The sequence below is a fragment of the Adiantum capillus-veneris genome, chromosome 18 (assembly GCF_014529385.1).
Source record: "Adiantum capillus-veneris isolate H3 chromosome 18, ASM1452938v2, whole genome shotgun sequence".
Taxonomy (NCBI): Eukaryota; Viridiplantae; Streptophyta; class Polypodiopsida; order Polypodiales; family Pteridaceae; genus Adiantum; species Adiantum capillus-veneris.
This window is the reverse complement of record NC_140948.1, coordinates 97,157,140-97,176,348: the sequence shown is the minus strand read 5'-3', so window position 1 is coordinate 97,176,348 and position 19,209 is coordinate 97,157,140. Positions and strand designations below refer to the sequence as shown.

The following is a 19,209-nucleotide window of genomic DNA, read 5'->3' as shown; positions in this document are numbered from 1 at the left end:
AGATTGGAAAAGCAATCATATCAGAGGGAGTCTTGTATGAAATATTTTGGCCAAAAACTCAAGAATATTCTCATCTACAAAGCACTACAATGAATTTGCAACAAGGAGCAGAAAGATTCCTAGGCCTTGAAGAGTTGAACGATCATTTTTGTGGGCCTCAACGAGATAGGCCAAGGGAAGAGTTTGACCCTATGTCTGATGTGCACCAAGGTGACTTTCTTATGCTTGTTCCGAGTGACATAGAAATCTATCCAGTGTGGCTTGCAATGGCTTTATCTGACATTGATAATGAGCCTACATCACCAAACTACAGAAAACTCTTGATTCAATATTGGGCACCTTGCGCGAGAAAAAGTGGGATGACAGATACTCAAGCTTACAGTAATTGTTGGAAGGGTTATTGGGCTGTCAACTATAAGGACCCACAAGTGTGGGAAACTATAGATGCAATTGTTTGGTCCTGGAGACCCAACAAAGAAGGACCATTTTCTAGAATAAAGATTCCAGAAAGACATGCTCTAAAAGCCAAAGAAGGCCTCACTCGTGCACATCAGCCACACTTGGATCAAAGTTCAGATATGGTATCAAATGTGGAGTAGAATTATGTGGAGCTTCTATTGTGACTATACTAGTCAATTTGTAAACAAAATCTTTTTTGTATCTTCCTTTGTTTTATGTAATTTATAGTTATTATTCAAATCCATGTGTTGTACATCCTCTTGACTTTTGGTGTTTATCAACACCACAATCCTATGAGATTTTCACTTTATTTACTAGCCACACACCTCAATTTTTCCCACTTTAAGTGGAAAATTCCCAAATTACATGAATTCGGTCGATTTGGAGATTCCCATAATGTGAGATTTTTACCAAAATACCTAATATGGTCTTTGTAGGCGATGTTGAGGATGTTGCAGGTCTTGCTGCAAGGATTGCAGCTGTTAGAGTTGTTTTGCCTACGGCAGAACAAGCTCGTTGGGATGTTAAGGATGCGCAGGCTCATGCATTGATTGCGTTGTCTGTGAAGCGCACCATTATTCCTCACATCCGTTCAGCAAAATCTGCAAAACAGGCTTGGGATATTCTAGCAGGTCTTTATGCAAGCCGCAATGAAGCTAAAATTGCTTTGCTGCGTAAAGAGCTAGAGTCGAAGATTATGCATGAGGAAGATTATATGGACACTTTCCTTGCTAGTGTCAAGGATATCAATGAGCAACTCATTTCTGCAGGTGAAGTCATTTCGGACAGTTCCCTTGTGCAGACTGTTCTTGATGCCTTACCAGATTCCTACCAGACTTTTGCTAGTACTTGGAGACTGATGACCCAAGGAAATCCTGAAGTTGTCAAGTTTGATGCATTATGCACATTGCTGTTGCAAGAGTCACTTTCTAGAAAAAAACAGGACTAGGCAGCGTGCAGTTGAACAGGCTTTTATTGCTTCTCAAAGAAAGGGTGGTAACAGTAATGCAGCCACTTCTTATGGTTCTGCTGCGAGTGGCAAAAATTCTGTTCCTAATGCTTCTGGTGGCAGCACTTTGTCTGGCAATTCTGGTGATAAGGGCAAAAAGAAGATGCGTTGCCATTATTGTAAAGCCAATGATCACTTGATCAAGTCGTGTCCTAAGTTGAAGGCCAAAGAGGCTAAGAAGAAAGAGGGTGGTTCCACTGCAAATGCTGGTTCCACTACAAATGCAGCCATTGTTGAGTCTTCTGTGAAAGGAGATTGTGATGCTGATGTTGATGCAGAATGGGCTTTTAGCGCAGAGTGCACTTACAATCCTGCTGTCCATGATGCATGCTTGTCAGTTGCTGCAGATTCACATGTGTGGTATTTCGACAGTGGTGCTACAAAGCACATTACCTCACATCGTGAATTGTTTACCTCTCTCGAGTCTGTCCCTCATGGGAATTCAGTCACTTGTGCCAACAACGCCTCTTATCCAGTTCAGGGAGTTGGAAAGATTGTGCTCACTGCTGCTAATGGCAGTTCCTTCACACTTGTTGATGCACTTTATGTACCTGGGATCAAGAAGAATCTCTTGTCTGTATCCGCACTTGCTAGACTTGGACTTGTAGTCAAATTTGTGGATGACAGATGTACAGTTCATGATCTCAGTTTTGGTGATGAAATTGTTGCATCTGGGCTTTTGTGCCGTGGGCTGTATAAGCTCACTTTGTATGACAAGTGTGGACAAAATTTTGCAAATGCTGTTGCAGATTCAAGGGCTATTTCAGATGCAAAACTTTGGCATGCACGTTTTGGTCATCTGAATTTTGCCAGTTTGCTGCGTTTGCAGAAATCTGATATGGTTGCTTCTTTGCCGCCTCTTGAAGCACCTGTCAAACATGTTTGTGAAGGCTGTATTCTGGGTAAAATGCAGCGTTCTAAGTTTCCAAAGGATGGTTCAGTTAGGGCCACATGCAGGTTGCAGCTTGTGCATAGTGATGTTTGTGGGCCCATGCAAACTCCGTCCTTGGGCAATTACCTGTACTTCGTGACTTTCATTGATGATTACTCCAGGCATGCATGGGTATTTCCGCTTAAAGCGAAGTCCGAAGTTTTTATGTGCTTCAAACAATTTCTGGCTATGGCTGAAAATGTCTCAAAATGTACTATGGACACCCTCCGTTCCGATCGAGGGGGGGAGTATATGTCTCATGAATTTAATGCATTTCTGGCTAGTCGTGGGATAAAACACCAATGTACAGTGCCTTATACACCTCACAAAATGGTGTTGCTGAGAGGAAAAACAGGTCACTGACGGAAATGGCACGATGTATGGTCAAAAGTCAAGCTTTGCCGCATTCTTTTTGGCTTGAGGCCATCATGTGTGCCACTTATGTACTTAACAGGTGTCCTACGAAAGCTTTGCAGTCTATTACTCCATATGAAGCATGGCATGATAGAAAGCCTTCTATTGAGCACATGCGTGTTTTTGGCTGTTTGGCATATGCTTTGGTGCCACAAGTGCAGCGCAGAAAATTGGATGATAAGGCTGTCAAATGTATTTTTGTTGGTTATAGTGCTGAAAGCAAAGGTTACAGGTTGTATCATCCGCAAACAAAACGTATTCTGGTTTCACGGGATGTAGTGTTTGTGGAAGATTCTGTTCAGCCCTTGCTGTCATGTACTAGAGACAGTAATGTAAGCTCACAGGACATTTATGACACTTTGTTGCCTCTTTTCAGTGGTGAAAATACGAATGTAAGTTCCAATGAGGCAAATGTACAACCTATGGGGGTTTCTGAAAATGTTTTAGAACAGCCTATTACTGATGCAGATGTACATGATGTACTTGATGAGGAAAGGGCTGAAAATGAGCAGGCTAGAGGTATGCCAAAATGGCTGGTGCACACTTTGCGTGACAGTAAATTGGATGCACCTTTATCTAGTCGTACTCGTTCAGGCTCTCGCCATGCATCTTATGCATCAGATTGTTATGCTTTGGCTGTGTCTAGTTTACATGATGTTGAGGAGCCTCTGTCTTTTGATGAAGCACAAAATTCAGAAAATTGGATTGCTGCCATGAAATCAGAATATGATGCACTTATAGAGAATGACACATGGACTTTATGTGATTTGCCTCCTGGCAAAAAGGCCATTGGTACGAAGTGGGTTTACAAGTTGAAACGCAAGCCAAATGGTGAGATCGATCGCCATAAGGCTCGACTTGTTGCAAAGGGTTATGCACAACAAAAAGGCATAGATTATGAAGAGACTTTTGCTCCCACTTGTCGTATGACTACTGTGCGTTTTCTATGTGCATTGGCAGCTCATTTTGGTTGGGATGTACATCAATCAGACATTGTTACTGCTTTCTTGAATGGTGACATATTTGAGGAAGTTTATGTAACGCAGCCTCGCGGTTTTGTCATAAAAGGACAAGAGGACAAAGTGTGCAAATGTAAGAAGGCTTTGTATGGGTTGAAGCAATCTCCTCGTGCTTGGTATGAGAAAGCTGACACTCATTTGGTTAAACGAGGCTTTCGTAACAGTCCAACAGAAAGCACATTGTATGTAAAGCGTGAGGATGATGTATTTCTCATTGTGGTTCTTTATGTTGATGATTTGCTGATCACTGGACCAAATGAGAGACATATTGCTGAATTTAAGGCTGATTTGAATGCTACTTTCAAGATGAAAGATTTGGGGCTGTTGCATCATTACTTGGGTATACAGTTTAAGCAGTGTGATGGTGGTATTGCCTTGTGTCAGAAAAGTTACATAGAGACATTGCTATGTAAGTTTGGACTTGAGAATTGCAAACCTATTGCCACTCCCATGGAAACAGGTTTGAAGTTGAGTCTACATGATGCTGGCGATCCTGCTGATGTCACTCTTTACCAAACTGCTGTTGGCTGCCTCATTTATGTATGCAACACTAGGCCAGATATTCAGTTTGCAGTCTCGCAGGTCAGCAGATTTATGCATAGCCCAGGGTCTAAGCATTGGCAGGCTGTCAAGAGGATTTTCCGCTACCTTAGTGGCACTTTACATCTTGGCTTGTTTTATCCCAAGGGGGGATCATTGCCGCCAGACTTACATGCTTTTTCGGACTCAGATTGGGCTGGTTGTTTTGACACGCGAGTGTCCACAAGTGGTTTTTGTTTCATGCTTAGCAGTTCATGTATATCATGGTTGAGCAAGAAGCAACCTACTGTGGCCACTTCGAGTTGTGAGGCTGAGTACAGGGCAGTCTTCACAGCTACGGTTGAGTGTGTATGGCTCAGACGCCTTATGGCTGACTTGGGTGTTGGACAGGACACTGCCAACACTATCTACACTGCCAACACTATCTACACTGACAGTCAGAGCGCATTGGCAGTTGCGAGGAACCCAGTTTTTCATGCTCGCACAAAGCACATTGAGGTGCATTACCACTATGTCAGGGAGAGGCTCTCAGCAGGAGTGATCAGCTTGGCTTATGTGCCAACACAGGACAACCTTGCAGATCTTTTCACAAAGGCATTGTCTCGTGAGAAGCTTGAATTTTTCCGCAAAGCTTTGGGCTTACTCCCCTTTGTGGACTGATCCTGTCCTCAGGGCATGGCACTTCCCTTTACTCATGTGCCAGCTCTCGTTCACCGCATCACTCTAGGGGGGATTTGTTACCATTTACATGTGGTAGTGATGTGTGTGAACACACTAGGACCGCCGGGGCATTTTTTCCCTCTTTAGGAGGTTTTTTCCCCCGTGCATTGTATATACGCCCATCACTCTAGGGCTATCTATCTTTCCATTGCACACTAAGTAACACACTCTCTATTGTGTGCCTTGAGCTTCCTTCGTCTTCTCCAAGCTGTGTGTGTTTCTCTGCAACCCTAATTCCAACAGGTGAGAGAGATAATGGATGAATAGAGTGATTCTGTTACCCGGATACAACGTACTCTTTTATTGGCCCTACAGAAGGCCGTCCGATGACATTTTGGTGCAACTATTCCAAGATGGTGTTTCCTATATGGTGCATGCAAAGCGAGTAACCTTGAAAAACACAGATTTAGCCCTATAAATCAATATTTGAAATGAAGGTTTCCTACATAAGTATTAGCTTATCTCATGGAACCTCTCTTTGTCAGATTTATAATCCTTTTATATAACATCAATGACTCGGATTTCTATCATCCAGTGAAATTGTAACATTGATTGAATACATTGTGTTCTTTTAGTATTTGTATTTCTCAAGTCATTTAATTTAAACTCTCAACAACGATCATGCATACCTGACGGTCAGGGGAACACCGTCAGCCAACTTTTGTCAAAACCGGCAACGAGGGGACCATACAGGGTTTGGAGGACACCCACGACCCCCGGTGGTGCTCGATGGGGATGGCCGGCACAAAAAAAGATCTTGCAATGCTTGCCTATGCACCATGGTGCACAGGCCCTTTATTTAAGCCGGTTGTCCCCGTCGAGGGCCATCGTGCGTCGTGGGCATCAATTCCTGCATGCATGTCATGGCACACATACCCTTTTCTTGCATGGGCTATCCCTGCCTGGCACCTCTGTGCGTCATGGACATCTCACCATCCTCGTATGGTCCCCCCATTGCCCGGTTTTGACAAAAGTTGATCGGCGGTGTCCCCCTGACCGGTGCGTCTACGTGATTGTGGTCCGTAGTTTTTGTGGAGGCCATTCCATGCAAACGTTGTGATATCAAATTGTTTGGACAATATGAACAAAAATAAATAAATTACAGAATGATGGAAAAAGACAATAGAAAAAACAAAATTATTCTCTATTGCTTCGAGAATTACATCATGACTGGTTAGTTTTTTTACGAATTACATATGTGGATATGGGGCAAAAGGAGAACCTTATGCCAAGAGTTTTTACCATTTTCTTTGGGTTTGTCATCCCTTGACCTAGGCTTAAGGCACAGTGGGAGAGGACTGACCCAAGGTGCTTGCCTATGAAGGCATACACGGCCGCCTCGCAATCCACCAATATACATTTGTTAGCATTAAGTGTGAGGGAACCTTCAGTGATGATAGCACTTAATGCTTTGCACTTGAGCAGCTCTGTAGTACCATGATTGGAGAACTCTGTTGTGAGAAAATCAAAGAATCAATCGTCCCAAGTGGCTTAGGTAGTGCCACAAGGATCTATCCCTTCCTGTGGGCACGTTGTGAGAACTTCCAATTCGCATTGCAGACTTATCAACATGATATGCAATATGCAAAATATTTTGAAGGACTTTAACACTTGTTATAATAAAACATAGACAATGGTTTTAGTTTAAGAATGTTTATCTCAATTTCTTCATCTATTTCTTCAAGAGATTTCCTCGTAAGGTCGATGCTAGAGCGATTATCTTCACCCATAGGAATCAGTGTTTTGTGCGGATGGAAAGCGCTTACCGAGACGCTTTCATAAAAGGAGGCACATGATTTTATCTCCACTAGGGTACTTGCCACTATTTGCACCAACTTCTCCTCATTTTCATTGGGGAGGAAGGAGAGACTGGCCGAGAGACTTTGGTCTTCAAAGTCAATTTGAAATTTGTTCAACTCTGCCTTTCGACTTGGATCCTTCATGCCCACATAGATAGCATGCACTGACAGTAAATCATCTTCTCTGAGTCCTAGTGTTTTAGTATTGTCTTCAAGGAACAAAAATTGACGATCCTCTACCACCACTGCACGCAAAGTGAGAATTTGGAGGTCAAGGACTCCCTGCAACACCTCATCTGCCTCTATCATCCAATATTCCTCCTCAGTGGATCTATGCTCTTGCAAGAGGATGAGTGCCATATATACTTCAGTCGCTCATCAACCTCTTTGCCAACTTCATTTGACTCCTCCACAATGGTCATAGGGGTTTCTTACTAGCCTTTTCCTTTGATTTTCCCTTCTCCATTCCTCAAGAACAAGTAAAACTAGAACCATGTCCCAAGAAATGAATTGGGTGCCTATGCACCCCATGCCCAAGTCTATGAGTTCATCCTCATCCTCTATCATGTAGTCTTGCTGGATGAGCCCTTTGACAAACCTCAACAAGCAAAAGAAAAAAAATTTGTTCGCCACCTAGAGGTGTTTGAGGAAATCCACTGGCAATCACACCGTGTCGAATCCATTGAACACTATGGCATATTCTTCCATGTGGTGTGCCATGTAATCAAGAAAGCTTTGGAACGTCTCTGCATGCAAGTTGGCAGTGGCTTGCACGTAGATTGTCCCCACGAAAACACTGACTAGTTCATGTGCTTGAGTTGCAAGGCTGACCTTTTCCAACTGTGTGAGGAGTGCATCATAGGACATTGCCATGGTCATTTGCAAAGAAGATGGCAAGAGAGCTTAGAGCTAGAGTTTTGTGAATGGGAGAAATGAAGTTTAAAAGCCTAGAAAATGACTGTACCCAAGGTCACTTTTTTAAAAACGCTTGCAAATGAACAAATATGCTCATAGATGAGATTCAAAACACCATATTCATTAATGGGAGCGAAATTTTCATCAATTACAAGCTTTTACAAGAATACACCACGGAAACGCAATGTCCTCACAAAGAAAGCTCTTCTCTTTTCTTGACCAAACAACCTTGTCATTGATTACAAAGAGGTATTGCTTGGGCAATGTATATTCAAAATTGAGATACTCGCGAAGATGATTGAGGTGGCAGGCGTTATCCATAGAGATGTCGTACATCGCATCATCGTGGAACCTTGGTCTCCCATCCAAGTGCAAGGAAGACGTTCATTGCACTTTCCCCTTTGCAAATCCATATATGTTGGTGTCAGGTGGACAATAAAATTGAAAGATATACACAAACACATGAAGAAACACATAAACCATGTTATTGTTGCTTTTGGGAACCATAGGTACGCTTCATTGTTGCATGCACATACGCTTTGATTTCCCTTTTGGTTGCTGCTATCAAGGCACTATCTGGCTTAGGCCATTCCTGACATTGCAATCTTGGTGAATGAATAGGAGAAAGATTACCATACCCATTTCGCTTATGCGTGACATAAATATGGTTATTTTATTAAAAAAATCCCGTGAGGCAAGCTCAGAGGATGGACAACCAGCATAGATCGAGTAATTTGCCAAGTTCAACGTGGATGGTCTAAAGGGTCCCTATTGGCTCCCACTCCACAAAATTGGATGGAAAAACATCTGCAAGAATGAACAAGCAACAAAAATCTTACAATTATTAAAAGCAACGTATAAGGTGAAAATACAAAATAGACAATCTAAAAGTTTGACAGAGGAGTGAAATTACAGTTTGCAGGAAACCTCGATGGAGCTATGTTATCCCTACCTTCAATTGTGAGGCAACACACACATGTTGCACCTTTGCAAGCTGCTTATCATCTTGGGTTTTCTTGAACTCCATGATTCTTCCCTTCCAGTGATGTGCCCTGAGAAGCTATGTATCTCCTTGACCTCATGTTCTTGAGTTAGGTTGCATTGTCACCCACATCAATCGTTTGTAGTCAATAGTCACCAAACATCCACTGTCATCTTGTACGTTGCTGCAAGAAATGGAGTCAATAACACTCCTAGGTCGTGGAGTACTTAATGATGCCATGGAAAATAGTAGCCCAACCTGCACACAAACACTTATGATTAATCTATGCACAATTATGTTCTCAGTTGCGTAAAGAACAAGATTAGAAGGTACACAGACGATCAATGCCACTTAGTGCAATGCTCTTCCACTTGCAAGTTGGCTAAGTGGAGAAGATGATGCAAAGAATCTATAGAGGGAAGTAGATCCACTCTAGAGAGCTTAATGGGGAGAAGGAGCAGGGAACCTATTGAGGAAAGAAAAAGGGAAGACCTAGCAGTAGGATATGTTGCATATCTTCAGCTTTAGGGTGTGTAGTGAGGTTCATAGAGCTTCATCAGGAGGTAAGATAGAGGAGAATGTAGCAAGCTTGAGGAGGGAAAGGAGGTTCAAACTCTGTTGCAAATCTTTCTAGGAGTGAAAAGTGACATTGAAGAAAGAGATGCAATTTGCAAGGTGGAGTGAAGAGAAGAGAGAGATGGTACATTAAAGAGAGAGGGAGGGAATGACCATCACAGTTTTGGAGGGACCCCCCTTTTAGAAGACGGGGGGAAAAACTGCCAGCCACTAGAGAGAAATTTTTTTACCCAAGGTTTTTAGAAAAAAGTTTTGTTTTTTGGATTTATAAGAGATTTTCTCTTTATATTTTTAAAAATAGTATCTATGTTTACAAGTTTGAACGCTCACTTTTAGGCCCTTCCATACCCACCATTTCAGTCCACTTAGCATCCATCCATTTGCCCATTCCATAATCTCATTTTTAATACCATGGCAAATAAAGAGGCCCTCTTAGACCCCATTCCCTTCCTAATGTTATCCCTCTTCCCTGCACGTGCACTAGCACGAGGCACACTGCCTCACAACCCTTTTGACCTATTAGTGAGAAGATCAACCCACGAGAAGATTAACCCTGTGAGGGGCGCTGAAGTGAGACTACACAGCTACTGATGTTGAAGCTACTCATGTGTGTTGGGCTATAGTCGCCCCTCTCCATGTGTCATCTTCTCCTTATTTTTTCTCCTTCGCTCCATCAACAATCTAGTAGATTCCTCTCTCTCTCTCTCTCTCTCTCTCTCTCTCTCTCTCTCTCTCTCTCTCTCTCTCTCTCTCTCTCTCTCTCTCTCTCTCTCTCTCTCTCTCTCTCGTTACCACTAATTGCTCACAGGCATAGCTTTTTAATTAGGCCATGCAGATCTTTCACAGTCTTTATTTTTAATTCTCTCCCTCCAATGACGTGCTAGCAACAAGTGGCATAGGTCTCCTTATAGCATTCTCAAAAACGGTATTAGACAATCAAGGTAAAAAAATGTGCCAGAAAATGAAATGAAAGCATGGGGAAAACGGGAATTGGTAGGATAATTGCAGTGGACTTGATCGGTGGAGTGGAAAAACCTCGATCGCGTGGATCGATAGATTGATCATCGATCATGTGACATGGACTCTGGGTTGGTTGGGGCGTGGTCCCATGATGCTTAGTTATCAGTAAGCCTCAATAATTTCTGACATGATCTCAGAACGGAGATCGGGAGTAGCCGATAGAGGGAGGGAGAGCAATGCGCAGACAGGAGAGAGAATGGTTGAGGTGAGTGATAGTGTAATTGCATAGTTTTATAACTATGCCTTTTCAGGCATAGGTACGTTATGAAGCCGGTGGAAAGATGCTCGATGCCAGAGCTAGTCGGTAGCTCTAACGAAGAGCTAAGCCTCGCATGACCATAGCTTTGGTGAGGAAATCAACGGGCCACATTTCAAGAGGTGCAGGTGCAGGTGAGGGTGTTGGCTGCTTAACATAAATAAGAAAGGTCAAAGCGACAATGCTAATGGGTTGGTGCAGTGAGCAGTATTGGTAGACATTTAGGCAAAGCTCCAAGTTTCCAGCAGGGCTACATTAAAACTTGGCAATTGTTTGCATTTTAATAATTCTCATCGACTTCAACAACACATAATAACAAATATTAAGAAACAACGTCCACATGTAGGGCCTGCCCTGGCATCTTCAAGCTCACCTGATTCTTCATGGCCCCTCAGTGCTCGCATACCCCACAATAATTGACACAATGTAGATTATTGTGTAGTATCTTCTTCACACCCAATTGTTGAGATGCAATTTGCAAGGTGGAGTGCATAGAAGTGAGAGATGGTATAGTAAAGAGAGAGGGAGGAAATGGCTAGCACATTTTTGGAGGGGGGTCCTTTTAAAAGAGAGGGGGTGAGAAACTGGCACCCACAAGAGAGAGAAAGGATTGGTTTTTACCCCAATTTTTTAGAGAAAAGTTCAATGTTTTGAATTTATAAAAAATTTTCTCTTTATATTTTAAAAAATAGTATCTATACCTACAAGTTTGACCACTCACTTTTAGGCCTATCATTTTCACCATTTAAGTCCACATAGCATCCACCCATTTGCCCATTCCATAATCTCATTTTACTCCCATGGAAAATAAAGAGCCCCTCTTAGACCCCATTCCCTTCCTAATGTTCTCCAACTTCCTTCCACGCGCTCTAGCACAAGGCACACTACCTCACAACCCTTTTGACCTGTTAGTGAGAACATGAACCATGAGAAGATTAACCTTGTGAGGGGAGCTGAAGTGAAACTGTACAACTATTGATGTTGAAGGTGATCATGTACGTTGGGCTCCGATCGCCCCTCTTTGTGTGTCATCTTCTCCTTATTTTTTCTCCTTTGCTCCATCAACAATCTAGTAGATCCTCTCTCTCTCTCTCTCTCTCTCTCTCTCTCTCTCTCTCTCTCTCTCTCTCTCTCTCTCTCTCCATGTCCTCCTCAGCCCCCCTTGGGCGAGGGGTTGCCCTTGGGGGAGGCGTTAAGACTCGGCTCAACCCCCCTCAACAGTGAGATCCCCTTCGAAGCTCTGTACGATGCTGGTCGTCTTTGCCCCGGCCCTAGCCACCCAAGCTCAGGCTCTGATGACTTGACCTCTGCCTGATTGCGCCCAGACTCGGTCTCTATAGACTCGGACAGAGGCTTGCTTTGCTGCTCTCGCGATGCTCGCTTTGCTGCTCTCAACGTGCCACACACAGGCAGCTTTTAATTAAACGAAGCCCAAGCCTTCATTTTGAATTTGCTTCCTGGACTGAGTGCCCACCATGGCCACTCGGGCTTCATCTCGCAGGAAGCTCACATTCGCCGGTGTCATGGCAACACCCCCACAAGTGGACAGTATAGCCCGGCTTCAACATGAAGTCGAAAAACTTCGCAAGGAAAACGACGCTCTGAAGGAAAGACTCACAGCCATTGAGTCTCGCCTCACCACAGCGGAGAACTCCAACAAGGGGAAGATGGAACAAAAGGAAATCAAGCTCAATACGGAGGCAGAAATTACACTCACCGAGAAGGTCAAGACTAAAGTGCAAGATGTCATCCTCCGCAAAGTAGAAGACCGTGTGGCGTCTACGCTACGCGAACAACAACGACAAGAGGCCATTGCTCTCAATGTTCACATTGGCGGGCCCGAGCGATTGGCAAGGAAAGGAGAACCCCAAGTTCCACGAGTCTTTTGCTCGCATCCAAACAACAACCCCCATGATACAATGGGATCCATCGACAATCACCACTCTCGCTCACGAGCATCGCACCAACCATGCAATTCTTACCTTCAAGACCAAAGCGGATCGAGTCAAGCTCCTTGAGCAATCGAAGCTTCTCAAGGACACAAAAATTTGGTTTGCTGAAGATCTCACACCCACCCAACTCAAACAGAAGAAGGCCGAACTCCAAAAGATGCGCGAAGCACGCACAACAGGGAAATGGGCAGTGTACCGAGGAGGTAAAGCCATCATCCAAGAGTTTCGAACTCCCAAACCAGCTCCCCCCTCCTCACCTATCTCATCTTAGGTTTTTGTCCATCCCCCATCCCACCTTATCTTTTTTTCACACCACTCGATGGACCCTCAGTCCTTAACTGATATGTATCAGACAGATCCTTTGTACTGTTTTGTTTCTGGTCCCATAGGTCATATATGACCTCCGTGGACGATAATTCAATCTATCTATCTCTCTCTCTCTCTCTCTCTCTCTCTCTCTCTCTCTCTCTCTCTCTCTCTCTCTCTCGCTCTTGTTACCACTAACTGCTCACGACCATAGCTTTTCTTTAGGTCATGCAGATCTTTCACCATCTCTATTTTTAATTCTCTCCCTCCAATGACGTGCTACCAACAAGTGGTGTAGGTCTCCTTTGCTGCATTCTCAAACACGGTATTAGACAATCAAGGGAAAAGAACATGCCAGAAAACGAAATGAAAGCATGGGGAAAATGGAAATTGATAGGATAATTAGAGTGGCAAATGATCGGTATTCGAAAGCGTGGATCGGTAGATTGATCATCAATCATGTGACATGGACTCTGGTTGGTTGGGGTGTGGTCACGCAAGGCTTAGATATTAGTAAGCCTTGACAATTTCTTACAGGAGCCCAGAGCGGAAACTGGGAGCAGCAGGTAGAGAGGGAGAGCAAGGTGCAGACAGGAGAGAGAATAGGTGAGGTGACTAGCAATGGAAAGGCATAGTTACGTTACGAAGCCGGTGGAAAGATGCCTGGTGTCAGAGCTGGTCGGCAGTTGTAACAAAGAACTAAGGCTATGGTCACGCGAGGCTTAGTTGCCATTTGTTGCGGTCGGCCATGCTAGCAGCGTGCAGTTTAACACCGATTTACTATGCCAAAAAAGGCATAGTAACACAACTAAACCAGTCAGCAGCCGGTGACTTCAAGAATTATCTCTCCTGTGGCGCGTCTCTCTCTCTCTCTCTCTCTCTCACATTGCTGCCGGTCGCTCTCTGAGCATTCGTACCTACCTTGATCAGAATTGGTCGAGGCATGCAAATAACTAAGCCTCGTGTGACCGTAGCTTTGGTGAGGAAATTAGGGGGCCAGTGCTACGTTTCAACAGTTCAACAAGTGCAGGACCCGGGGTCCCAGGTGTTTGTGAGGGGCGTTGGCTGCTCTAATGATAATGATAATAATAATAAAGGTCAAAGCGACGATGCTATAGTAATGGCAGACATTTAGGCAAAGCTCCAAGTTTCCAGCAGGGCTACATTAAAACTTGGCAGTCGTCTGCATTTCAATTATTCTCATCGACTTCAACAGCAAAGACAGGCGATCTACACATAATGCCAAATATCAAGAAAAAACGTCGACCTGCAGGGCCTGCCCTGGCATCTTCAGGAGCCGCTCACCTGATTCTTAATGGCCCCTCGGCGCTCGCATACCCCACAATAATTGATACAATGTAGACTGCTGTGCTGTATCTTCTGCACACCCAAATCTTTTGTTTTACATGCGAGGAAATAGGGGCTGTTCGACCGCCATGCGTCGCTAATTGAAGCAAGATTGTGCAGTTGTCGAACCGCTCAGCACACCCATTACTCATGGAAGTGGCTATGGTAGACTGCTTCTCCTTTTTGCCATATCTGCACTTAAGCATGACTGCAGCAGAAAGGAACAAACTCTTCACAATTTACAGTGGGGCTTTGATTAAACCTTGAGCTCGCATTATCCACAAGTTAAGGCTTCCAGATCTCTGAGTTCTTTGTTAACCACACTTCCTCCTAAGAAGGCTGCCAGCAGATATGAGCAATCTGCAGCAGATGCATCACTACAATGGTTTGCTGCGGTACCATTCCGCCCCAAGCTCTCTACTAGCTAGCCTCATCGATGCTGAGGAGCAGCTCGCTGTGACAGGGGACTCCGCCACACTCGCGACGTTCGCGGAGATAGAGTTTGCTCAGTTTCTTGATGATCATCTTTGCAATTTGGTTAGCGAGTCTAATTCGGTACTGGAGCCCATGTCTTCATCAGCCTTAGCAGGTAATTCTGATTCTCAATGTCCATTGTTAGGAGATATTCAGAGCTCTACGAATCATGGTGATCATGCAAAGCTACAGCTGGAAGAGGAGAGAATCATGCGGTTTGAAGAGCCTCACTCTGGTTCCACTACAAATGGGCTCTCTCCGGAGCTACTATCTTCAACCTTAGCATCTGGCGGCCTACTTGGGACGACTCTCGCAGCATCATGCGGCAGTGCTCCCATGAAGCTTGATGCATTTGTAGATGTAAGTGTAAAAGCTCACACATCAGAGACAAAGTCTACTAGTTCTCCTGCTCCTGCTTTAGTTGCAATGAATCCAGCTTCCCTGCTTGAAGCCCCAACTTTTCAAAAAGCCCCCTTGGAGTGCCACACATTGATGGCGGGTATTGCCGTGGAATCATTTTTGTTGCCTTCTGTATATGAACCTGCCAACTTGGATAATGTAAAGCTTGCAAGCAGAGGAGCTCATGGAGGAGAGATTGCTCAGGTGCAGACAGTAAATGTGCTTCACCCATCGGTAAAGAGGACAAGTGGTTTGTTGAGACAACACAGCTCGCCTGCAGAATTCTTCTCTCATTTGTCCAGTGATGTTGCATTTCCATCAAAGGTTCTTTCGGCAGGAAAGTCTTCAGAGGAAGCAAAAATTGGCCGAGGAGCTAATCAAGGCACAGCTAGAATGGGGGCATTGTACTCAATTGGAGTTCATGGACAAGACTTTCATAACATGCATAGAGCACAATCATCTGTAAGCTTCATGATGTGCACACATAAAATTATTGAATTGTCATGCTTGCTTGAATCTGATAATGAACATTGATAATGATCTCAGAGACTCTGAATACAGGAATCTACATCTAGGAGTGGAGAAGTGCCACATAACTACACCAAAGTGAGCTCGAGCAGGCTGACAGAAACGGAAGTACTTTGTAAAGTGAGTGCCAAGAGGGGATACGCGACTCATCCACGCAGCATTGCAGAGAGGGTGGGTTTTGGCTTTATATGGTTATGGATCTTTGCTAACGGAGTGCTGTCAATTAAAGCGACATGTCGATCGATGAAGTGCAGGTCAGGAGGACAAAAATCAATGAAGGTATTAAGAAGCTGCAAGATCTTGTGCCAGTCACAGAAAAGGTAATTAATAGCAGGTTATGGTCTGTTTGGAATAAGCTCAGATTCCCTGCAGCATGTCAAGTTTTTCATAAAAAGAAAAATCTTAATAACATTCATGATGAGGATGACTCTTTCCTTGCAGTTTGCAAATACTGTCACCATGCTCGATGAGGCGGTGGAATATATCAAGCACCTCCAACGCCAGGTCCAGGTATATTCTAGATGTACTCTTTTTAAGCTTGTTCAAACATACACACCCTTCCTGCCTTAATAATCTTTGGACGGGATGTTAATGCCTAAAATAGGAGCTCTCAGCATGTAGACAGCATTGCGCTCGCATATGCCACTCAGAAGGCAACATCGATATTGAGCAATAGTACTCAAAAATCCACTTGCAACATTCTGCTGATATACAGTTTGGTTATCCCATAGACAGTGCCGGCTAAGTCAAAAGTTTGTAATAGCTCACTGATCCGATCAAGCACTCTTGTGCGGATGGATAACACGAGAGGATATTCTCTGTAGGGAATGGAGATGGTCATGTCCTCACAGCAATGTAGCCAATTCTATTTGTGGGCCATGAAGAGTAACTGAGATATTAAGGCAGTGAGAAGATGGTGGCATTTGAAAAGTTTGAGGTACATGGATACCAACTCGAGGCTGTTGTAGCTATCTCAAAGTTCTTACATTTGTCCAATCCAGCTTGATATTCATGGTGTAGCTCCAGTTGCAAGCCCAGTGCGGCGCATCCTGCCTCAGCATATAAAAAATGTGGGCATATTGTCATCTTATCCTACCATCCAAACAAATTCATTCTTTCAAGTTTTGGAATTTGTTTATGTGTACTCTTTGTTAAGATCTATGCTTCATTTTTTGTTTTCATTCAAAAGCGTAACACATAAGACAATGAGCCATTGTGGTTCTGATACCTGAGTGTCTAAATGCCTTTGTGCTGCCTTCCAGCAACCTACCTCTGTAACTTGAAAGCTTGGACCTATCTTTCAATAGCAAGTGTACGTAAATGTGAGTATGCGGCGACTTTGGATCACTTGAGAAAGCCATCAGGAACGCTATCTGATAGGGCAGACCAATCAAGGCTGCTACTCAGCAGGGTCAGAGTAAGTGATAGGGATTCTCATCGTAATGCATAATAATCAAGCTCAATAGGTGGCACATATGCAAATGAATGGACTTAAGGATGTGGAAAGTCTTTGGTGCCGCTCAAGCATCAGAAGATCCATTCCATTGCCTTCCAATGCATAGATGCATGAATTTGCACACCGGTGAGATTGCACTGTGAATATTTGGCCTCGTAATAGCGTACCGGTAGAGAAAGGCATCAAATTAATCTCTAACATTGTGAAGAGGAAGCTTCAAACTTATCTTTATTGGAGTAGCAATAGGATTGCAATATTTAAGGATAAGGCAACGCAACAATGTCTCACTGTACTTTGTCTGCTACAAACCAATATCTCCTTCCTTGGGGTATAATTCACCAAGGGTTATCATATGTAGCTCATGGGTGTACAATAGGGGGCTTTGTAAAGCAAAAAATGTAGATTTTACAATGAAGGGTTTCATATGTAGGGCTTAAAAAGGTATTTTTGGTGCATGCAAGTAACGTCTCCCTAGTACTACTAGTGAATCTTAGAGACCTCCATCAACTTCCTTAATCTACATGCCTGACGTCGTAAAAGGTCCAAACCTAAAATCTCAAAACATTCAAATCAGTCCTAAAATCAACAATATTGTCACGTCTAGGGGCTAGCCAAGGGCAAGGACGGAGCCATGCGGTCATGGGGGCCCTATTATTAGCAAGGCATTGTCTATATAGGGCATGGTTGGGTGGAGAGTTGCGGGCTCTAGTCCCCTCAGTCTTATGCAACTTTGGGATCCTTGCATGGCCGCACGAGTTTGATAACTTCACGTTGTCGCCTAGGCTTGTCGACCAAGCTGCACCGGCTAGTGGGTGTGTATCCACCCTAAAGTCCAAAAATTCTAGGGTGCCCAAGTTTTAGGGTTGCTTGGTATGTTCCAAGCTATGGTGTCGACGGCGGTAGCACAAGCAAGAATGAACCATCTCCAAGCGCACAACATCGTGCTCGGCAAGGTGCGAGGAAGAAACAAATCTTCCTCCCCTCTGCAACGCGAATCCGTCTTGCCCTATTATTAGCAAGCCAAGGCCTATATAGGGCATGGTTGGGTGGAGAGTTGCAGGCTCCATCCTAGTCCTTGGTCTCTCCGGTCTTACCATAGGCCTGACAAATATAACCCTCATTTGGTCTAATGAACACCATGCCATCAACATCAAGCATAATGATTAAAAATACATCATCTACATGCTTGACATACAAAGTGTCCTTAGTTGCACTATTCTAAAATCCATGTGTAGCTCAGTAAGCATGAATCTTTCTATCGTTTGTAAATGCTAGTATAGATCTCCTACGTTCTTTCTACAACCTAGTACAGCACTCGGGCTCCTTCCGGCCTTGCCCAGCACTGGCCACCTCTGCTTCCTCCTCCACGTTCCTTTCTCACCAGTCGGAGTAGACGTGATTTCCTGAGATGACCTGCTCTGATGTTACATGATGCCATGTGGGCTACGCCTATGTGTAGGCCATTCCTTTGGCCGTTAGCCTTCCGCTTGCTGGTGCAGGCATTGCCAAATTTGAGCAGAGTCCTGGTAAACATACGTTGGGTGGGCGGAACTTCTAGGGTTGCGCATGGTAGCCTACACATTGCGTTGGCAACACATTTATTTTTTGAGGAGTTTTAAAAGGAGAGTGGGAGAGGGAGAGAGGGGAAGGGGGGGGGGGGGGTATATATATATATATATATATATATATATATAGATATAGAGAGAGAGAGAGAGAGAGAGAGAATCACCACTATGAAATTGAAGCTCTTACTCAAGTTGAATTATCACCATTGATCTCTTGCCCATGTGATGACATATGGTCGACAATCCTGGATCCTTAGTACAATAATTTTATGTGTAGCATGTTATCGTCTTCTTTGTTGCACTTCATGCTCATTTTAGTACTTGGTTGAAGGCAACATCTACTTTTGTGTAAAGGGATGTAACCTTCAGCAAAATTTCAAAATGATATAAAATCTTTCTATGACAACCATGTTTACACCTATTACCCTCTATGAGGGTGATTTCTATAAGTGACATGCGATAGAGTGTGTGTGTGTGTGTGTGTGTGTGTGTGTGTGTGTGTGTGTGTGTGTGAGTGAGAGGGGGGGGGGGGGGGAGAGAGA

At 43.9% G+C, this 19,209-nt stretch overlaps 1 protein-coding gene across 1 annotated transcript; it reads left to right on the top strand.

The window, feature by feature from the left end:
• The first annotated feature begins 14,042 nt into the window (after positions 1-14,042).
• Positions 14,043-16,801, top strand: LOC147436062 (uncharacterized). The gene is made up of 5 exons (XM_086488956.1): positions 14,043-15,580; positions 15,680-15,817; positions 15,901-15,966; positions 16,088-16,156; positions 16,251-16,801. Exons 1-5 carry the CDS (start codon positions 14,597-14,599, stop codon positions 16,320-16,322), a joined length of 1,329 nt encoding a protein of 442 aa, XP_086345082.1. The 5' UTR covers positions 14,043-14,596; the 3' UTR covers positions 16,323-16,801.
• The last annotated feature ends 2,408 nt before the right edge of the window (positions 16,802-19,209 follow it).

Excerpts from the sequence above, each read along its gene's own strand:
- LOC147436062 (XM_086488956.1), top strand. The coding sequence starts at position 14,597 with ATGAGCAATCTGCAGCAGATGCATCACTACAATGGTTTGCTGCGGTAC. Across the intron at positions 15,818-15,900 it reads CACGCAGCATTGCAGAGAGG|GTCAGGAGGACAAAAATCAA; the intron begins GTGGGTTTTGGC and ends GATGAAGTGCAG. Across the intron at positions 15,967-16,087 it reads TTGTGCCAGTCACAGAAAAG|TTTGCAAATACTGTCACCAT; the intron begins GTAATTAATAGC and ends CTTTCCTTGCAG.